Source organism: Aedes albopictus, chromosome 1 (genome assembly GCF_035046485.1).
Source record: "Aedes albopictus strain Foshan chromosome 1, AalbF5, whole genome shotgun sequence".
Classification (NCBI taxonomy): Eukaryota; Metazoa; Arthropoda; class Insecta; order Diptera; family Culicidae; genus Aedes; species Aedes albopictus.
In genome coordinates, this window is record NC_085136.1 from 241,408,813 (window position 1) to 241,429,656 (window position 20,844).

The 20,844-nt window shown below is 43.3% G+C and overlaps 1 protein-coding gene across 1 annotated transcript in view; it reads right to left on the bottom strand.

Annotated features, from left to right (window-relative positions):
• Positions 1-1,010: 1,010 nt before the first annotated feature.
• The window catches only part of LOC109425317 (hamartin), a 54,191-nt gene continuing 34,357 nt past the window's right edge, over positions 1,011-20,844 (bottom strand). Inside the window, exons 2-5 of the mRNA XM_029860661.2 lie at positions 12,215-15,163; positions 2,306-2,463; positions 2,126-2,237; positions 1,011-2,063 (exon numbers count right to left, since the gene is read on the bottom strand). Coding sequence (XP_029716521.2) covers positions 1,738-2,063; positions 2,126-2,237; positions 2,306-2,463; positions 12,215-15,163 — 3,545 coding nt within the window. The 3' untranslated portion in view covers positions 1,011-1,737. The remainder of the gene's footprint in view (positions 2,064-2,125; positions 2,238-2,305; positions 2,464-12,214; positions 15,164-20,844) is intronic.

The window sequence follows — 20,844 nt, forward strand, 5'->3', positions numbered from 1 at the left end:
TCAAAACGTATTGCGTGTTGCCGTCCGTCCTACTTGCACATGCACCTTTTCGCGCCAAACAGTGTGAGAGACGTGAGAAACTGGTCGTCGCGACGCTAGTTTGAAAAAATAATAATCGAGGAATGCCTTGTTGCATGCAAGTTTTGCAACACGCAGCTTGATGGCAGCGTTACACGGAAAATCGAGACTACGTATTCTTTGGATTGATTATACCCAAAAGCAGGTACATCCATAATACTTATGAACATTATTATTACGATTATTAATTACCGAAGTTTGTGTCGCTCCCTCTCACCCATTACAAAAATTTGAAAAATACAGACAATGCTGCATCGACTCTCCGGGGGTAGTACCTACCTAAGGCCAATATTAAATACCCAAATGAAAAGTAACACACATTTTAGCAGGAGTTAAAGGTAAACTGCCCAGTGTGATATTAACGTATGCGTCTTGTTCTACAAGCGTATAGCATTGCCATGTGCCCTTCTATAGGGTTCATTAAACTTGAAATCACTCATCTTAGGAATGTAAAGAATTTCCTGAATTAATAATCTGAAGCATTTTTGTTGTGTGCATTGTATTTTCTTCTCTGCCTTTCAGTCCGAGAACAAGGGCAACAACTTTTCGGTTATGGAGAACATGATGCAATGCAGGTATCCGCACGTTTGTTATGATACAGTCAACGCATGTTCGGCACATCAACGTTCATCTACGTGCCATGCATAAACAATGACCCTATCATGATTGGGCCATTAAAGGGAGAAAAAACAACCATTAGAGGCAAGGACCAACAACTCTAAGTTATTTTTATGGGAAAGTTTACGTTGAATTTGAAGCTCTAAGTGGAGATTTGCTGATCAAGTGTTTTCTCATTAAACATTTCGATAATGCGACAATAATGTTTGTGCCCCACACGCTAAAATGGCTATTAATTTACTCAACACTTCGCGAAAGACGCGAGGCGCATACTATGGGACAATAGTCATCGCAATAAAAATCCACCTTTTAGATTCTTCTTCAATCAACGTCATTTCTTTAATGTTGCATTTTGTTTCCTCCCGCTCTCGCCGAAACTATCAGTGTTGTCTGTCATCCCACAAAACGGTTAGACGTTGCTACTGCAGGCTGTCTCTAGAGGGGTTCACATTGTTATGTTTCCTTGTTGTTAGAATTGCTGCGTATAGTTTACTCTCCTGAATCGATAATTTAGATTCACTTTTGTTTAGTCGCTTTTTTTTTCAATAGAATATTATGCTTTCTTCAACAGATTAACGCTACTTTTTACTTTTTACCTATTTTTGTAACTCAATTAAAGCGATTTATCTCTCATCTCTCACTGTTTTATTTTTATTATTTCGATTTGAGAATATTCCACACCAGTCTTTTTCAGTTCGTCGTCACCTTCGTAAGCGCCACTCGATCCACCTTACAAGCAGAGGTCTCAGCCTTTCCTCTGCTCCTGACGATTTCGATTTATTCATAAAATATGTCCTCTAGGGTACTGCAGATGCGCGTTCCATCCTTGACAGTAGGATTTGCTTTCAGATCGAATCCCTACGAAATTAATCGTTCTTTTGACTTCAACGTAATCATCAATTCAATAGACTAACAAACAATAGAGAAAATAAGTTTTCTTTTCTCTGTGGCTGCTCGGGGGGAAAGCGACCAGAACAAAACAAGGCAAAATACCGAAAGCATGCTATGGGTGGGGATGTGATGGATCAAGGAGGAGTTTGTTCATAGTCGCTGACTTGGTCCTGGCATCGGATCAGTCCCCGCTAAAGGAGGCAGTGGAGGCCTACCGCTGCTGGTACCCGCAATCGCTATCGGGCCTGCATTTCCCGCGGCCATAGATAGTGCATTGTTATTGTCCAAGGGTAGCGGTGGCAGAGGTACACTCGTCGGTGTCGGCAGATTGGAGTCCAGTTCGTGATTGTTGTTGTTCAGGGTGCTGCTCCCACCGGATTGGACCACCAGGGCTAGATTCTTGATCTCGGAGAGACCCTCGCTCGATGCCAGAGAAATCGACAAAGGCGACGTGTGGTCCAGCGAACCGACGGCGTCTATACAATCAAATGGAAGTTTTAAGGAATAAGAAAAACCTTAAAGTTGTACAACAGTTTACCAGTTCGATCGGAATCAGGCGAACGAGCGACAGCATTGACCCGTAACTCCAGAATGGCTTCCTCCATTTTGACTACGATTGCCTTTTGTGCATGATATTTGCGCTCGAGAGCCTAAGAAACAAATGAACAAAATTCACGATTAACACCAGAATGCGATCGAGAAAACAATCACCGCATACATTGAACTGCTCTTTATGCTCTTCCTTGACCGTTTTGAGCATGCGCTTTTGCAGCGCGATGGTTTCGTCACGCTTCATTAGCTGCTGCTCCAGTTCCGTCAGTCGTTCTTTGGCCGAGTCCAGCTGAGAGGATTTCATCTCCAGGCTGAGTTTTAGGTCTGAAAGCAAGTTTGATGATGAAAATCAGTAATTTGTGGATTCAGAATTCTTATCTATGATTTGAATTGTAATTTCAGTCCCTTTTTGTTGGAACCCTAGTTTAATCCTAATAAATATAATAAATGAAACCATTACATATTACTTATTTCAAAAGTTTTGCTGATTTTTTATATATCCGTATTGCGCCATGGTGCAGTTTTATTCATGATTGAACATACCAACATACCTTCATTCATTTATTTAGTTAACATCGAATTCATGATAATACTGAATCAACAATTTGCCGCCATAATACTCGATTTGCAGCTGCAGCTCTCCAACGTCGGTCACGCCCAACACTCGCCAGATCACGCTCCACCTGGTCCGCCCATCGTGCTCTCTGCGCTCCACGCCTTCTTGTACCAACCAGATGGTTAGCAAACACCAACTTTGCAGGGTTGTTGTCCGGCATTCTTGCAACATGCCCTGCCCATCGTATCCTTCCGGCTTTGGCCACTTTCTGGATGGGTTCGCCGTAAAGTGCAGCGAGCTCGTGGTTCATCCTTCTCCGCCACACACCGTTCTCCTGCACGCCGCCGAAGATCGTCCTTAGCACTTGTCGCTCGAAAACTCCGAGTGCTGGCAGGTCCTCCTCGAGCATCGTCCATGTCTCGTGTCCGTAGAGAACCACCGGTCTTATTAACGTCTTGTACATGGTACATTTGGTGCGGGGGTGAATCTTTTTTGACCGCAGTTTCTTCTGGAGCCCATAGTAGGCACGACTTCCATTGATGATGCGCCTTCGTATTTCACGGCTCACGTTATTGTCAGCCGTTAGCAAGGAACCGTGGTAGACGAATTCTTCTACCACCTCGAAAGTATCCCCGTCTATCGTAACATTGCTGCCAAGGCTTGTCCTGTCTCGCTCAGTCCCACCTACCAGCATGTACTTTGTCTTAGCCGCATTCTCCACCAGTCCGACCTTTGCTGCTTCACGTTTCAGGCGGGTGTACTGTTCTGCCACCGTTCCAAATGTTCTAGCAATAATATCCATGTCATCCGCAAAACAGACAAATTGGCTGGATTTCGTGAAGATCGTACCCCGGCTGTTGAGCCCGGCTCGTCGCATAACACCTTCCAGGGCGATGTTGAATAGTAGGCAGGAAAGTCCATCACCTTGTCGTAGTCTCCGTCGAGATTCAAATGAACTGGATAGTTCACCCGAAATCCTTACGCTGTTCTGCCCACCGTCCATCGTTGCTCTTATCAGTCTAGTAAGCTTCCCGGGAAAGCTGTTCTCGTCCATAATTTTCCATAGCTCTGTGCGGTCGATACTGTCGTATGCCGCTTTGAATTCGATGAACAGGTGGTGCGTTGGGACATGGTATTCACGGCATTTCTGGAGGATTTGCCGTACGGTGAAGATCTGGTCCGTTGTCGACCAGCCGTCAATGAAACCGGCTTGGTAACTTCCTACGAACTCATTTACTTTAGGTGAGAGACGACGGAAGATGATCTGAGATAGCACTTTGTAGGCGGCGTTCAAAATCAAAATGGTGATCGTACGAAAGTTCTCACACATTAACTTGTCACCTTTCTTGTGGATGGGACAGATTATCTCTTCCTTCCACTCCTTCGGTAGCTGTTCGGTTTCCCAGATCTTGACTACTAACCGATGGACACAGATGGCTAACTTTTCCGGGCCCGTATTGATGAGTTCTACAGCGATACCGTGCTCATCAGCCGCTTTGTTGTTTTTGAGCTGGTGGATGGCATCCTTAATTTCCCTCAGCGTGTGGGTTGGTTCGTTCCCGTCCTCTGCTGCACCAACACAGTCATTTTCTCCACTGCCTTGATCCCTACATTCTCATCGCCATTCAAGCGCTCGTCGAGGTGTGACTTCCGCCTTTTGATCACCTCACGTTTGTCCGTAAGGATCCTCCCGTCTTTCTCTGCAGATTTCGGTTTGTGGCACGAAGCTTTTGCGGGATGCGTTGAGCTTCTGGTAGAACTTTCGTGTTTCTTGTGAACGTCACAGCAGTTCCATTTCCTCCCACTCCGCTTCTTCCAGGCAGCGCTTTTCCCGGAAGAGGCGAATCTGCTGCTGCCGCTTCTGTCTGGGTCGCTCCACATTCTGTCGGGTGCCATGCTGCAGCATTACCGCCCGCACTGCGTCCTTCTCCTCCAAAACCGCTCTGCATTCCTCGTCGAACCAATCGTTTGGTCGACTCCGTTCTACGTACCCGATAGTGCTCTCGACTGCGTTGTTGATGGCTGCTTTGACTGCACTCCAGCAGTCTTCCAGAGGGGCCACATCGAGCACACCCTCGTTCGGCAGCGCTGCCTCGAGATTCTGCGCGTATGAGGTGGCTACATTCTTGGAGGACGATGACGCATGTAGAATATAAGTAAATCACATAAAAAAGAGTTAAAAAAAAATCTAATGCAAAGCAGATGTTCATTAACAACGATTATGCATTTTATTCACGTTGAAAATTATGTGATTTACTTATATTCTACAACGCAGTCCTGAATACAGCCCTGACCCTGGTTGACACCAGATACAGCAGTGTTATTTTGTTTGTTTGTATTTCTCTTTACTCAGTGTTTCATCTCCAATGTAATAAACACGTGATTCGGACCGGTCTGGTGTTTGATTATCCTGCTTCAATAACACTGGCCCACTAGCGTGCGCAGCTTTTTCTTTCTTCTCGCTCATTCTCTTCGATAAACACAAGAAAGAGTGAGATAAAGGGGGTGGCAAATGCCCCCTCTTCTATCTTTCTCTTTCTCGCGTTTGTTTACGAGAGTGAGTAAGAAAAAGGAAAAAGCTGCGCACGCTAGAGCACTGGCCTCAACAGGTTATGGTCCCAGGAAGGATAACTAACTGAAAAGTGGGAACAGTGGTTCACGATAGGAACAGTGGTTAGAAGAGATTTGTTGTGATTGCTTCCGGAAGAAAATATGGAAATGGATATGAAACAAGCAATCGTCCGTCTGAACTTCCACAACTACGATTTGTGGAAGAAGCGTACCAAACAGATGCTGATTAGAGAGGTACTGTGGCGAGTCATAGTGAACAATATTCCGAAAGTGAAATCAGACACGTTGATCGAAAAGAATGATCGACGATTGGATATCTTGTGGAGAGCGGTCAGTTGCAGCTGATTAAAAATGCGTCTTCGGCAAAGAAAACTTGTGAAATTTTACAAGATTAGGGGTTGGCGGGGCATAATGAGCAGCTTAAGCATTTTGCCACCAAATTCAGTAAATTAAGCGCAATTGGCTTCTTAGCGGTGAATTCCATATTCTGAATCTGCATGCCAAACTGAGCCGAAATCCAAATTTTCATGAATTTTGATGCCCGGGAACCTATTTAAAAATCAGTTTGAAGTTTGTACGCTAGCCTGCCATAAACTTTGAATCACCCCTTTCTGACGTATCTTGCCGCCACTATAAATAGCATTATGGTTCAGTCAAAGCAAGCCTAGTGATGTTGAAAATGTTCAATGTTGACATCGAAGAAAGTCAAAAATTTTCACATCTGTTTCTGGAATATAATTCAGTCTAATTTACTAAATTTCTAAGCTATTTCAAATTTTTCACATTTTTAGGTCGATGAATAGAAGTTTCTGATGGCTGGAAGTATGAAATTAAGGGATCAAATACCTATTGCATGGAATTCTAACCCCGAAATGCATATACACAACTAGACAAACCACTACGCGACCTGAGATTTGTAACTTCACCTGATTTGCAGGTGTGCCGATTTCTTGCCGTTATTTTTTTACTGACGAAATTGTGGCGGTCTGGCAAATAAGAAAGATGTGAGAAAGACTCACAGTAGGTAATTTGATAACTCTTAGTAGGAACGGAGCAAGGTATAATCGGGTACCGGCTATCGATTCCTTGCTAAGCATTCTCCGATTTATTAAAACATCCAGTCGGGACTCGGCCAAGCTACGACACGACGCAGTGAAAGCTGCACGCTATTAATAACTTAAAACATAATGTGGTCAGAATCCGGCCTAATTTTGTTCAATGCATGGACCGGCGTACTGAAAATGCCTTTTTGCTTCTGAGAAACGCCTCCCATTGCAAATCTTCCTGCCCCAAAATGACAGAAGTAATTTAGAAGATAAATCGTGCTTTTGTGAAGGATTATGATGTAGAACATTAGCAGCTCCTTCTTTAGATTTTAGCATACTGATCATAAAATAATAACTTCTAGATAATGAATTTGACTTGATTTTTTGCTTAAAATAAAGGCCATGAGTTCATAAAGTACACCGAGTTATTCAATAGGCGCTGTCCATAAACTACGCGTAGACTCATTTTTGGCCATCTCAGACCCCCCCTCCCCACCCCACTAGTAGACTTTTGTCCATACATAATTTTCGAAATTTGTATGGAGCGTAGACTTTGGCCAGAACCCCCCGTCCCCCCCTAAGGGTCTACGTAGATTATGGACAGGCCACAGATAAACAGACGTATCACTTGGAACAAATTGCGATAAAAATCATCGTCACGAAAACATAATCGCCCAACGCTAACCAGGCTTTGTTGCGTAAACCACTCAGTAGGTGGTAATAGTGAGCAAACGTCAAACAGAAGCAAAAACGATGCGAGCGCCGTGACCGAGCGATTTGCGAACAACAAAATATTTGAACTAACCGGTAAAAAGGGTAACGATGAGGAGTGAGTAGAGTGAGACGTCTGTTTGTCTGTGGACAGGCCCATAGGGGTATATGTGGATACCACACTGCCCGCTGCCCGTGTAATATTATTATTCAAGCCAACAATGGATTATGCTGCGATGAATCTTATTTTACAGATATCATACAAATACAGTCCTCAGGCGTCCTAAAATAATAAAGAGAATAATTAACAAAATAAAACGCATAAATGATGTAAATTTCTGCTTTTAGCTTCCAAAAGAACGCTGTGAAAATATTTGACATTTTGATAAACAAATTTATATCCTCGCCTACTAAGACCAATCTATAAAAACGGTCGGCAAGAATTGTCAAATTTGAATCACCCCTCACAGTTTTATAGCCAGCGTAAAAAACACACCTCGTCACATTTCGTACTGGGCGGAGCTGTCAAGCAGTTGCTCAGTTGTCAAAAGGTAATTTCGAAAAATCTCTTTGAAATTGATTTTAGGTACCAAAACAAAGGTACAATCTGAAAAAAATCATAGTGGTTCAGAAAAAGCTACTCTTTCGAATGAAATCAAAAAATCAATACATTTTTCTAAATTTAAAAACCCAATTAATGCGTAATTTTGGCGTATAATCCTCATTTGACTCATAGGGTTTTGGTTCCCTTATTAAGCATGTGGCTCTCATTTTCATCCTACGAAAAACAAAGGATTGAAGCGCTGTTTGTTTTGTTTCTTATTTTTGTATTTTTTGTTAGAAGTGAGCACCCATGAAAACAAAAAGAACGGAATCAATCGGTGCCGTATTCGCTTGTTTTCGAATAGGATCAGGGTACGAAAAACGGATCACGCCGAAAAACAAACGCTTTGTCCTAAGCGGTACATGTTGGTAACAAAGGCGCTCCGTAACAAACGCATGTCAGGCGTTGAGAGCAATAAAACTAAAATCGCTTGCCGTGCGTGTAACGATATTCCGGCTTTTCTGCTGAAATTTTTGACCCACATCATCGAATTTATAATCATTTGGACGAATTAAGACTCTTGCACACCTCATAATCGAGTTTCACTTGTAAAACAATGCGAAAATCACGATGTGAATAGAACGAGACAAATAATCCTACTGTTTTTGTTGTGAACAAACTCGGGAGCGATTTTGTCATTATCTGCTAAGGAAAAAACAAAGCGTTGTTGCCGTGCCTTCTTTGTTGCATATTTTTCGCTTGCGGGGGCATATTCTGCGTACACTGAATAGGATGAATATGGGAGCGTGAGATTACTGATGGCACACATACCCTAACTGACATAAACTAATCGTTGAAATTTTCAATAAAGCGATAAATGTTGCAAAATTTAATGTTTTTAAAAACGTATAAAATCGTGGATTGCGTTTTGGGGGTGGGGCATAATGAGCACCCTAGTGGGGCAGGATGATGAATCCCTGTTTTGTACATAATCAAATGCAATTTCACTGTTCGTGTCAATTATAAAGCTTACCGGCAACAACCAATGAGAATTTGAGGGGATTATGGGTTTTAATTTGTAGGGAACTGTAAGGTTCTATGTAGTTTAATATTAAGGCATTTTTAAACAGTGATAATATACATATACTGATTTTTTCAAGCTTATAAATTGAAAATTACTGACAAAACCTTACTATATGCATCGTAACGGAGAAAACCACAAGTGAAATTCGTTTGTTTAAGATGTTAACCATTTTCATAATTTTTCTACCAGTTGCTCATTTTGCCCCACCTTACTATCGACTTTTTAAAGTATATTTATTAACCCTAAAAGGGATACCTTCATGACCTCAGTTTCGTCACCTCGCTGAGTGTGTTCCATCAAAGACGAGCTCTGAAAGGCGCCTGGGGTCCAATGGACCCCAGGTATCCCTTTTAGGGTTAACTAAATAGTTATATAAATATTTTGAAAACGTTACAAATACATTTCATTGATGCAGGAAATATCAAGAAATTTGGAAGATGCCCACTACGTTGTTGTTTCGATTCCAAAAACCTTATTTTAGGTTAGCTCATTCTTATAATATTTCCCCAGTACATGACCAATTTCCGCATTTTGACTATATTTTTTAAAGCAAACGGCTTTTTTGACAAATGTTTCGCCATCAATTTATTGGATTTGAGATAATAAAGCTGCAATCAAACAATTTGTTTCGAAAATTTGGAAATATACAGTGTAAAGGTGCTCATTATGCCCCACCTGCTCATTATGCCCGCCTACCCCTACCACGTGAAATAATCATCCGCTGGAAGAGTAGGTTTGATTAAGAAGTTAAGGCGATTCGAGCTGGAGGAGGACGGCAATCATAAATGATAACCATAAGATTTGCTTAACCACCCATTCGGGATACAGTTTGAACAGTATGCGGTATTGTTGAACCGTCTACATTACGGTCCGTTTGTTGCGTACACTGAGGCAAAAAAACTTAGGAAGAACGTAAGAACCCCTTATGATTTGGCGACATTACGATTATTGTTGAAAGCCATAAATTTCACTTATGATTAAGAGGAAAAATTCAATATCCAGTCCCTTAACAAAATCATAAGTTTTCGCTTATGAATATCATCGGATAAAAACTATGATTATCGTGTGTTTTCTCTTATTGAATTCAACTACTAATGCTTATGGAAATCGATATTGTTCATTATGAATTTCATGGCGCAAGTAATATAATATTCGTATTCCAATTTTATTGATTATGGATGAATTAATTATATTCTAAATCATGGCATGACATTGCATCTGGGAATTACCGAGTAAGTAAAATGATCGGTTTTTCTTGATCGATAGGGGTAGGCGGGGCATTATGGACACCCTAAGGTTTTTGCCAACTTTACCTGGCAAGATGTCAAGAAAGTTCAGTTTTTTGATACATGTATCCTTTTAAAGTCTATTTAGCATCTATTGCATAAGAATGCTCACGAAGAAAAATGATTTATCCACTTCAAAAAATGTTACGAAAAATTATAGTTTTTCATGACCGTCTTCAAGCATACGGGGCAGAATGGACACCCCCATGGGGCAATATGGACACCATGAGACTTTTACGAATTTCGTACATTATTTACACCTATAAAGTCATTTCATTACAAAACAACTATTATGGATGAATAATACGCCGAAGTAGTTCATTTTTGTTCAGTTAATTTAAATTCAGGCTGTTTTGGATAAAGCTTCGTTTTTGTCGGCATGAACAGCTGTGCCTAGAACAACTATTTTCCACTGCTGTTGTTTTTTGACCAATTTGTTTCGCCCTATGTCTACTATAGTGAACATTTAACCGGAAATGTACTGAAATCGAAGAATTTGGTTGATTTGTGATTTAGCTTATATTTTTCCCTTGCCGCTTCTTTCAAAAAGGTGAGTGTCCATTTTGCCCCGTCAGCAGAAGATATTTCCAAACTTGATTTTTGATATAATAAAGAAGAAAATATAAACATGTTAAGCATGTAGATACAGCAAAACTACTTGCATGTGTTCTAGAAATATCAGGTTTTAATCGACCTGCAATAAATTAATCACTAAATCTTATTTTAGATGGTGTGAAAATTATAATTTCCATGCACAAAAAACGGAGGGCGCAACTTTTTCGTGTAAAATCAAGTATAATTTTAATTTCGAATGTTTCTTTTCTGAAACTACGTTTTATACAAATGGACTATATTCTCCATTCATTAAAAATTCAAAAAAGTTCGCATATTTCAAAATATTGAGGGTGTCCATTCTGCCCCGGGTGTCCATAATGCCCCGCCTACCCCTAATTTAAAATAAAAGGACAAGGAACGCGTTCGACTGTTCTTTTATTTAAGTTTGCATAAGTGGCTAACACTTGGGCTAACATTATGTGGCAAATAATGACCGTCTAATTTGCTTCTTGTCACTTTATTCAATCGTTGATATCGATTAAGAACGACCGATCGTGATACTTACGTAATCCCAGATTTATTGTTGATTTTGGCGGAGAATTCTTGAAGTTAGAAAATGAAGGCAATTTGACTTTTAATGTCCTTCATTTCCGAAAACAGATCTTTGAGTAATGGGTGTTTGTCCAAGCAGCAGCTAATTGGAATCCATACCGTTACTGTAACGATTTTCATAGTTTTCAAATTTGATTTTTTCACAACAATGCCGCTTATGGCAATCATAAGTTGTAGGTATGAAACTCAAGCACAACAGCTATAAAATAAATAAGCGAATAATGAAACAGAAAAATCGTCCATTCATAAATTCCAACTTATGAAAATCCTAAGTGTTTTTGCCTCAGTGTAGGTTTATTACGGTTTAATTATTCAATTTTATAAGCGACATTTCCACATGTATTACGTCACGGTATCCATAACCTAATAATATTTAATCAATTAATTTTGGGGATGCCGTATAAATATTATTTAACAATTGTGAAATGACTGAAAAAGCGCTTTCTCAAGATGTTATTCAGTTAGTGGTTACACAGGAGCCGAGAAAAGAGCTATGACTTGCTAGCATAGAAGCTGCTCGCACAGCATATATATGTCGATTAAGTTCGCCAGATGTATTCGTATAGGGCCTGACGTTTACATTCACAATAAATGTTAGTTGGGATGCTTCTGTTCAGATAACCAGGCTGCTATTAAAGCTCTTGCTTCGGTCAACTCTATGTATCCGTGACTCTTTTTGCAGTAACATGCAAAAGGGTCTAAACTTTTTTTTTTTGTAAACAAACATATTCTGTCGCTGTAGGGTCTACCTCGTTCCACCCATGCATATCGATATACCGTTATCGGAAAGATCTATCTTTACGCTTTCTGAAGTTCGCTCCCATGAGTGTGATCTAGCCAGGAAAGACATGGAAATTTGTCATTGTAAACATATGCGTTCTTCAAAAAATACTGACCACAGTTCTACGAAAAAGAGCACTTGACCCCTCTAACTAAAACGTGACGACGAAAAAAGTGTTTAAAACTGAAAGTTTCGAGTCTCTAAATAACCGTACCTATGAAATTCCTGTGCTAGTTCTTAAACCGCATAACGTTTCCGGCTTTCCCCAGAGAAACTAATCCCAGCTAGCTGCTTCAATCTTACAATCCGAAGGCAAACCCCAAACTCACCTTTCACCTCGTCCAGGTACGTTTCCTGAATCATTGCAATTTCCGCGTCCCTGGCCTTAAAACTGTCCAACTGGGAAAGCCGTTCCCTGCACTTGAGCTGGATTTCTCCCATCAAAATCATTTCGCACTGCAACCGCGTCAGCTCGTCCCGGTACTGCTGGCCCAGATCGGCCTTATGCAGCGCCTGTTCCATATCGTTCGTCAGATCGAACAACTCCCCTCGTGCCTGTTCCAGGGCCATCGTTTGCTCCTTACGTGTTTGTGTGTCTTCGCTCATAGCCGCCTCCAGTTCCTTGACCTTCAATTGTAGGTCCTGATTTTTGCGGGTTTCCGCCGCGTACCGCTCCTTCAGCTCGATCACTTCCGTCGAACTTTTGGTCCAATCGGCATTGGTTTTTCGCCTTAAATTTGCCAGTTCGGTGTTCAGTGAACTAATCTCTTTGGTCAGTCTGGAAACCTGGTCCTTCAGGGCATCGTTGTTTTGTTCCAATGCTCGTATCACCCTGCTTTTGCCCAGCAGACGACGGTTCCGTTCGGCGTGGATCTCTCTCCGGTGTTTCTCAAACTGCAGCTGCAAGGTAAGCAGTTTGATATGATCCCGGTACATGTCCTCCACCTTTCGCGAGTCGCCGGTTTCCATCCGTTTTTTCACGCACAGTTCGATGTACTTGTCAAGCATGGCATTGGAGTCCATCCGGTTTCCGGATTCGGCTTTCTCCTGCAGTCGTTTCATTGCAATATCGGTCTTGAATTTTTGTTCTTCCTGCAGAATACCGTAGATGATCTGCTCGTAGGGCTGCGGGTAACTTTCGATTGTTTGTGTGCCGCTGGTGACCAATTGGGAAACCGGTGGTCCCACACTCTGTGTTGGCCGATGTCCCGCCAAATTGGTGAGATTTTTGCGGATCTCCTGAAACAACGCCATATTCCTACGAATGTGCTCTTCAGTCTTTTGCTCTTGCTTTTTGTTGAAGTGTGTTGCCGCCGATATGGCCTCTTCTTCGGAGGGACTGCTTCCACTGCTGCTATCGCCGTTCGTTTCGATTAGCGTCAAATCTTGCCTATCGCCAGCCAACGTTTTCGGATCCACTCGTAGACTGTACTTTTTCAGGTCGGGTAGCGAGTGCCTTCGGCGATGCTTTTTCAGTGCCTCACCGATGGCACTCCGTGTAACACTGATCCCGCCGCTATTCTTGAGCATATAGCTGCTTGTATCGGCTGGGGATGTTCCGGTGCTGTAGCTGGGGTCGGAATCCACTAGACACTGACTGTGCATCCGATACCGTTTTCGTGTGAAGTTGATCATCGACTGAGAACTTTTGAAGTGTAACCCTCCAGCCGAACAGGGTGATCCCTCTTCCTGTTCGAAATCTTCGGCATCGAAGGCCTCTTTCATCGGGTGCGCCGATGGTAGTGGCTGTAGTTGTTGCTGGTGCTGATCCTGCAGCAGATGGCTGTTTATGTCGGTCACCTCCTGATCCTCTTGGGTCGAATCGGACAACTGCATGAGCGAAGGCGAATCATAGCGTGGAGTGAGAACCATGCCGGCGGGGGTCAACTTGAGGTTCGCCACCTTCTGGGAGACTCGGGAAATCTCGAATGTCGGCTGATCGATCGGAAGCGGACTGGAAGGCACACTGTTACTAGTGGTCGATGTTGCCGTCGTGGTTGTAGTGTTACCAGACGCAATCTGCATCACCGAATGGTTCCGATCGTTTACCATTCGAAGCAACTTCTGTGAGGTGACGATGCTTTTCTCGTTGAAGTTGAAATGGCCACTGGCGGATTCTTTCTTGATTGGTGATGATGGTTGGCTGGTATTTAGGATGGCTCGAACCGCGCCTGAATTCATCGGGTACGGTCGAACTGGCTTCACGATGTCCTTCATCGGTGTGGTTTCCGGAGTGGCTTCGACGGCTGCTTCCGGTGGGGAAGCACCGTCAGCCGCCGGTAGAAGAGGACCCGATATTGAAGGGATAGTGTAGCTCGGGGTTGGATTGGGAGTATGGGGAACAGTGGCCAGACCCGGAGGTGGTGTCGGCTGCATCATGTTACTCGGGGACCAAAACGAGTTCTGCACCGCTATGATGCTAAGCTTGTCGTCGGTTGAGGTCTTATTGAAGTAGTTCACCGTTGCCTTCCATTGGAAGTCTATGGTAGCCGTCATGGCACTAAACTCTACTGGTTTCATAGGCGTTGCATAGCAAGGACATTCGCTACCCATAAGTTGGTTGTTCTGTATATCCTGCGGCTTTCCCATATAGTCTAGCGCCATACGAGCACATTCGCTGACCACATCATGCGGTTCCATATTCCTCCACCGGGTTTGGCTGATTTCATTGTCTTTATCCGATGACACTAGTCGAGGATGAATCTTTACTGTATCCAACAGGGGCTTTATCGTATGCTGGAAAACCGCTTGCTTTTCTCCCCGATACTCCCTCTTCAGGAACGTAACAAAATTACACGGATACATTCCGTACAACCGATTGAACAACTCATAAAGGCCAAACTGTAGATGAATCAACTGATCCTCCGGCAAGCTAACCGACGTGTTTCGATCGAACGTCGCCAGGTAGTTGAATATTTCAAACAAATCCTGCAACATTCCACCCATCACCAACGGAATCACGGGCAACAGATCGATGATACACAGCACGGCGCTAATCAGCGGAATAATTTCCCGCTCCATCTTGGACAGTTTCAGGACCTCCTTCACCAGCTGATGGTTCCCCACCTTGTGCAGCCACGTCGGTCGTTTCTGAATAATGTGCCCGAACAGCGTCAGGGCGTGCATCTTGTTCGACCCGCCACGGATCCATTCGCTCAGCCGGTCCAAAATGACCTTGTCATGCGGAGGTTGCACCTTGACCAGGATGTCCACGATGCGAATCGACGACGTCTGGCTAAAGTAGTCCATCATGCTCTGCGAGAACCATGCATCTCGCGCTGGAAATTCAAGAAAAAAGGAAAATATAGCATTAGTGTGATTAATTGTAATTCTGAACATTGTTTGTATGGTATCTGTTACATGAGGAAAGATCTCAAACATAATATCATGTCCGGGGGCCTGATAACCAAGGTGTCCATTCATATTCAATTTCCCGATTTCCAGATTTTTGCCGATTATGACGCTTACAAAGCCGAAAACGTACATAATTTTTAGGATCAGTTCCGAAAGTCAGTTCCCCGAATGACCCATTTCCACGAAAAAATACATTCTTGTTCGAAATGATCACTCACCACAAAATGTTCGTGATCATGGGAACTAGGTGTTAACCTTGTTGTTAATCGACTAGTTAACCCACCATAATTTGACAATTGGCTTCTTTGGCGGTGTTGAGAAGAGGTATGCGCCGCCGCGCCACGCTGGTGCTGCCGCCGATTTTCTGTTCACGCCGCCGCCGCCTATTATTTTTCGGCGCGCCGCCGCTTACGCCGCCGAACTCCAATTTTCTACGCCGATTTCAAAAACGCATTGATAAACTATATTTATTATTTCTTAATTCATTTCATTACAATGTTTCTACAGTTCTAAAAATTTGGAATGCTAAAATAGATCAAATTACGCTCAGTTCCACCGGTAGTTGCTTAAAATTCTAAACTTCGCATGTCATTTTCATTTTCATTTTCATTTTGCAGCATTTGGTGGGGCAATGAGAGCGCAAGTCAGTCCAAAGCCGATGATAAGGAGGGGTAATGGCTGAATAGTCTTTGCTGACCACATAAACGCCATGGGATAGGAAAAGGGTATTTTGGTGTGGGATTAGGGTTGGTGCAGACTTGACGATATCAATGCTATTCAGATGCAAAATAATTTTAAGGCTCAATAGTGAATCGCATACCTTCCAAAACCAAAAAACAATAATCCACAAAATACCAAGCAAGTCATAGAAAGAAAAAGCGCCCGATTGTTTATTTTGTCAATTATAACAAACGGAAACTTTTACCCTCTCCGACCAGTCACCCCGGAAAAATGTCCCTTCAGTTCTGGAAAATATATTATCCCCAAATAAGCCTTTAATCGAATTGTCCGCGTGGTCTTGTAGTACCCCTGCTAGGTAAGAATCAGTCATTGCCATACATATTAAATGCTAGACATGACCCCATGGATAGCATTTGCATATGTAAAAGCTTTGCTGATGTGACTTTCCTATTAGGCAATTCTCTCATCTCATGTTTGTCTTCAAAACCTTATCAAGCTTAGAAAATTGAAGTTGATAAACAATACATTACAAGGTTCGAATTCCCATAGAATGAGATCATTCATTCGCACTACAACACCATAGGAGATAATACCACATTGGCTGATTACAGTACAAATGTGAAAAATCTCCCTTTTCCCCCTATCCGCAACCCGGGGACGCGCCCTGTTGGATTTCGAAAGCCTCGGAGAATATTACAAACCTTCAATGGCATTCCCATAAACTAACCCACATTGCCCATTCAGGGGTCTGACTGGGCCTATTACCCTCCCTCAGTTTGTAATATTCTCTCCAACTTGGAATTATATTTTCCCGGCACATAAATGACTTCGACAAATGTTCGATATACTATGCAGCGTCTTGATCAGTATAACTATATCAGATGACTTGGAGATCTGATTCTTACAGAATTGTTTGCCATTGATTATACATTCAGCTATTCTAATCATTACTGCAAAGGCCATCGACCACATGCCTGAAATCAAAGCTTCCTGGAAGATATAATTCAAGCCCAGGGAAAATTCTAAACTTCGCATGTCGCGTCAATAATGTTTTGAAGGCGAAAGCCCTTTGAATTAAATCGAGTTCACAAAGATACCGGGGGTTCCTAAAGATAACCGATGGCTGTAGAAAGAATCTAGGGATTCTGAAGATTGAAGAAAATGCAAGAGATTCTAGAGAAAATTGTTTTGTCGTGTTCATCCCCAGAACAGATGAAATTTCTCCAGCAACTCTTTTGAGGATTCTTACAGCAGTTTCATCAAGAATTCCGCTAGGAGTTCCTCCGGGAACTCTAGAAGGTCCTTCGGAAATTTCGAGGGATTCCTCCGAGACATCCTCTAGGAGTTTCTCAGGCATTGCTAAAGAAGTTTCACTGGAACTTTTTGTAGTACTTCCTCTAGAAATTCCTCTAAAAGTTACTCCGGGTATTCTTTTATGAGATCCTCCGGGAATTCCTCTACAAGTTCTTCCTGGGAATTCCTTTAGTAGTTCGTCCGGCAATTCCTCTAGGAGCACCTCTGGGATCATCCGGGAATTGCTTAACTATTTTCTACGGGAATTCCTTTAAGAGTTCATAGAAATTGTACTGGAAATACGAGTGTATATTATCGGATATTCCGATAACTAATCTAGGAGTTCTTCCGGTAATTCTTCTGGGAGTTCTTCGGCAATTTCTGTAGCAGTTCCTCCTGGAATTCTTCCAGGAGTTTCCTAAAGAGTTCTTCCGAAAATTCATCCAAAAGTTTCTCCAACTCCTCTAGAAATTCCTGTAAGAATTTCTCTAGGATTTCCTCCGGAAATTCCTCTACGAGTTCCTTCGGGGATTCCTTACCGATTTTTTTCTGGGAATTACACTAAGAGTTTCACCGTGACTTTCTCTAAAAGTTCTTCCGGAAATTCCTATAGAAGTTCTTCCGGGAATTCGAATATCTTCGAGAACACCTTCACGAGTTTCACGGGAATAAGTTATCCAGGCAATTTCACTACGAGTTGCTCTATAAGTTTTTTTTCTCTAGAAGTTGCACTAGGTATGCCAGGAGTTTCCTCCGAGAATTCCTTCAAGAATTCCTCCGGAAGTTCCTCTAGAAGTTTTTCCGGAAATACCTCTAAAGTTCTGGGAATACATCCAGGAGTTTTCCTGAACTTTCCTCCAGGAGTTCTCCCAGGAATTTCTCTAGAAATATCTGAAGTAATCCGGGCATTCCTCTACCAGTTCTTCCGGGAATTTCTTCACTTATTTCTTGGGAATTCTTTAGAAATACCTCCAGGAGTTCCCCTACGAGTTCCTCTACGAGTTCCTGTATGAGTTCCTCAGGGAATTTCTTTACGCATTTTTTCGGGAATTGCTCTAGAAATTCTTCCGGGAGTTCCTTAAAAAGTTCATCCGGGAACTCATCTAGGAATACCTCTGGTAATTTCTCTACGAGTTCCTTCTTGAATTCTTCTCCGAATTTGTGCGCCAATTTCTCTAGGAGTTCCTCCGAAAGTTCCTCCGCCAATTACTTTACTAGTTGCTCTAGAAGTATTTCTGGGAGTTGCACAAAGGATGCCTGGATTTTCCTGTGAGAATTCATCTATGAGTTCATCCGTGAATTCCTCTAATAGTTCCTCCGGCAATTTCTTTAAGAGTTTTTCTGAGATTTGTTTCCGGAATTCTCCCAGGAGTTTCTCCAAACGTTCCTCTAAGAGTACATCAGGGAATTCTTTTAGATGTTCTTTTGGAAATTCGTTTAGGATCCGGGAATTCCTCTACGAGTTCCTCCGGGAATTCTTTCCAGAGTTTATTTTGAAATTCCTCTAGAAGTTTCGCCGGGAAGTCCTCAAAAATTCCTTCGGGGAATTCCTTTAGAATGTCATTTTGGATAATTTTTTGGGCAGCTGATTGATGATTCACCATACCAATTACTTCAATAAATTTTCAAAAAAAAACATGTGAAAATAAAAAATATATAACTAAATCGTAACTATAAACAAGTCATTGCATCTTCAACATGATGAGTTACTAAAAAATGTAACACTGATGTTGATTAACGGATATACCTAACAAAAATTTAAATATTATGACCACGCCGTTTCACGCCGCCGCCGGCAAAAAAGTGAAAAACGCTGCCGCCGACAGATTTCAAATCGGCGCACACCTCTTGAGATAATTAGGTATTCTGAATCTGCACGCCAAACTGAGCCGAAATTTTCATGAATTTTGGTGCCCGGGAACCTATTTCAAAATCAATTTGAATTTTGCATGGGAACAATGTGCGCGTTCATCACAAATAAAACAACTAATTTATTGCGACACGCGAACTATGTGGGACGTAAACAAACTGATACATTCTATACAAAAACAATATAACGACAACCACAAAGCATTCATTGATGCGCATCTCCAGCATCACACAGTGACAGCTATGCTGCCGAGTGCGAGCCCAGCGGCGTGCGCAGTACCGGTTGGTACGGCGCGATAGGGTTGTCCTCAACATTTCCCCTCTTAATAGAGGTGGTAGGGGTCGAACCTGACTGGCGGTCTTCGAGTCCGTGAAGAACGCCTAGGGAGATCTACCACCAGTTCAACTTCGACAGCGGATTCGAATTCGGTAGATGAACCTAGCAGGATAGGCTCTGGACTGGTTCCAACGTAGGTGACGATGCAGAGGCGCTCGGGACAAGCGACGGTGTCGGCGTGCCAGATAGTCGATTTCGGAAGTTCCAGGCACCCAAAAGGATGTCGAGCGGCAACGAATGCTGGCTGGAGGTGGCCTGCCTGACGGGTTGCTTCGGTGTAGTGCCAGCAGCTTGGCGACTCCGGAGCTGATTGATATGGGAGCGCAGCATTCGGTGATCTTCAATCCACACGTTGTACATAACGTCTCCGATTTTCTCGACGACTGTGCCGGGAATCCATTTCCAACCGTTTCGGCCGTAAAGCTTGGCGTAGACGGTGTCGTTCCGGCAGAACGATCTTGGTTTCTTGTCGTCGGACAGTTGCACTGGTTTTCGTATCGGTGCGGTGGAGGACGCAGAAGCTCGAGACACGTACGGATTTTGCGCCCGAACATGACCTCAGATGGCGACTTCTGGTCAGGTAGCGCCCAGTTGGGCGTGCTTCGGTACGTCAACAAGAAGATGTCCAGTGCTTGCTGTATCGATCCTCTCCGCTCTCGAATCTTCTTCACGGCCCGCTTGAAGGTGTCCACGAATCGCTCCACTTGGCCATTCGACTGTGGATGGAATCGGCGAACTCGGCGCTCGTGAACTGGGTACCGTTGTCGCTGACTAGTGTTACGGGCATACCAAGCCGAGCAAACAACCCATGGAGAATGGTAATCGTCACCGCTGAGGTGATTCGGGTCGTTTGGATGATCTTTGGCCACTTGGAGAAGGCGTCGGCGATCAAATAGTACTCGCCTTCGATCGGGCCAGCGTAGTCGACGTGGACGCGCTGCCAGGGAGCGGTCGGCGTAAGCCACGGCTCCGGTGGAGAGTGAGGAGGCGATCTGGCTACGGACGCACACTGTTGGCATGTCTTGACGAAGTTGACGATGTCGGCATCCAAGCCGGGCCAGTACATGTAGCTTCGGGCGATGGCTTTCATACGCTGCATGCCGGGATGACCACGATGAAGCTGTTCGAGGCATCGCTTGCGCAGCTCTCGAAACCCGAGAGTTTGGATTCGGGCCAACCGTGTTGGATGTGGTGGTAGACTTTCCGGAGCAGCGGGTCTGCTTGGGTGCTTTGCGCGACGGCTCTGAAATTGAGAGGCAACACTTTAACTGTATTGGTTAAAACTGACCTGAGATCCTCTTCCAGGTTGAGGCTCGCGATGACGTAGTCCTCTTCGGGTTTGACGTGCTGGTTGATCAACCGGGAAAGGAGGTCCGCCTTGCCGAACTTGTGGGTGGACACGTACTCGATCTCGAAATCGTAGAG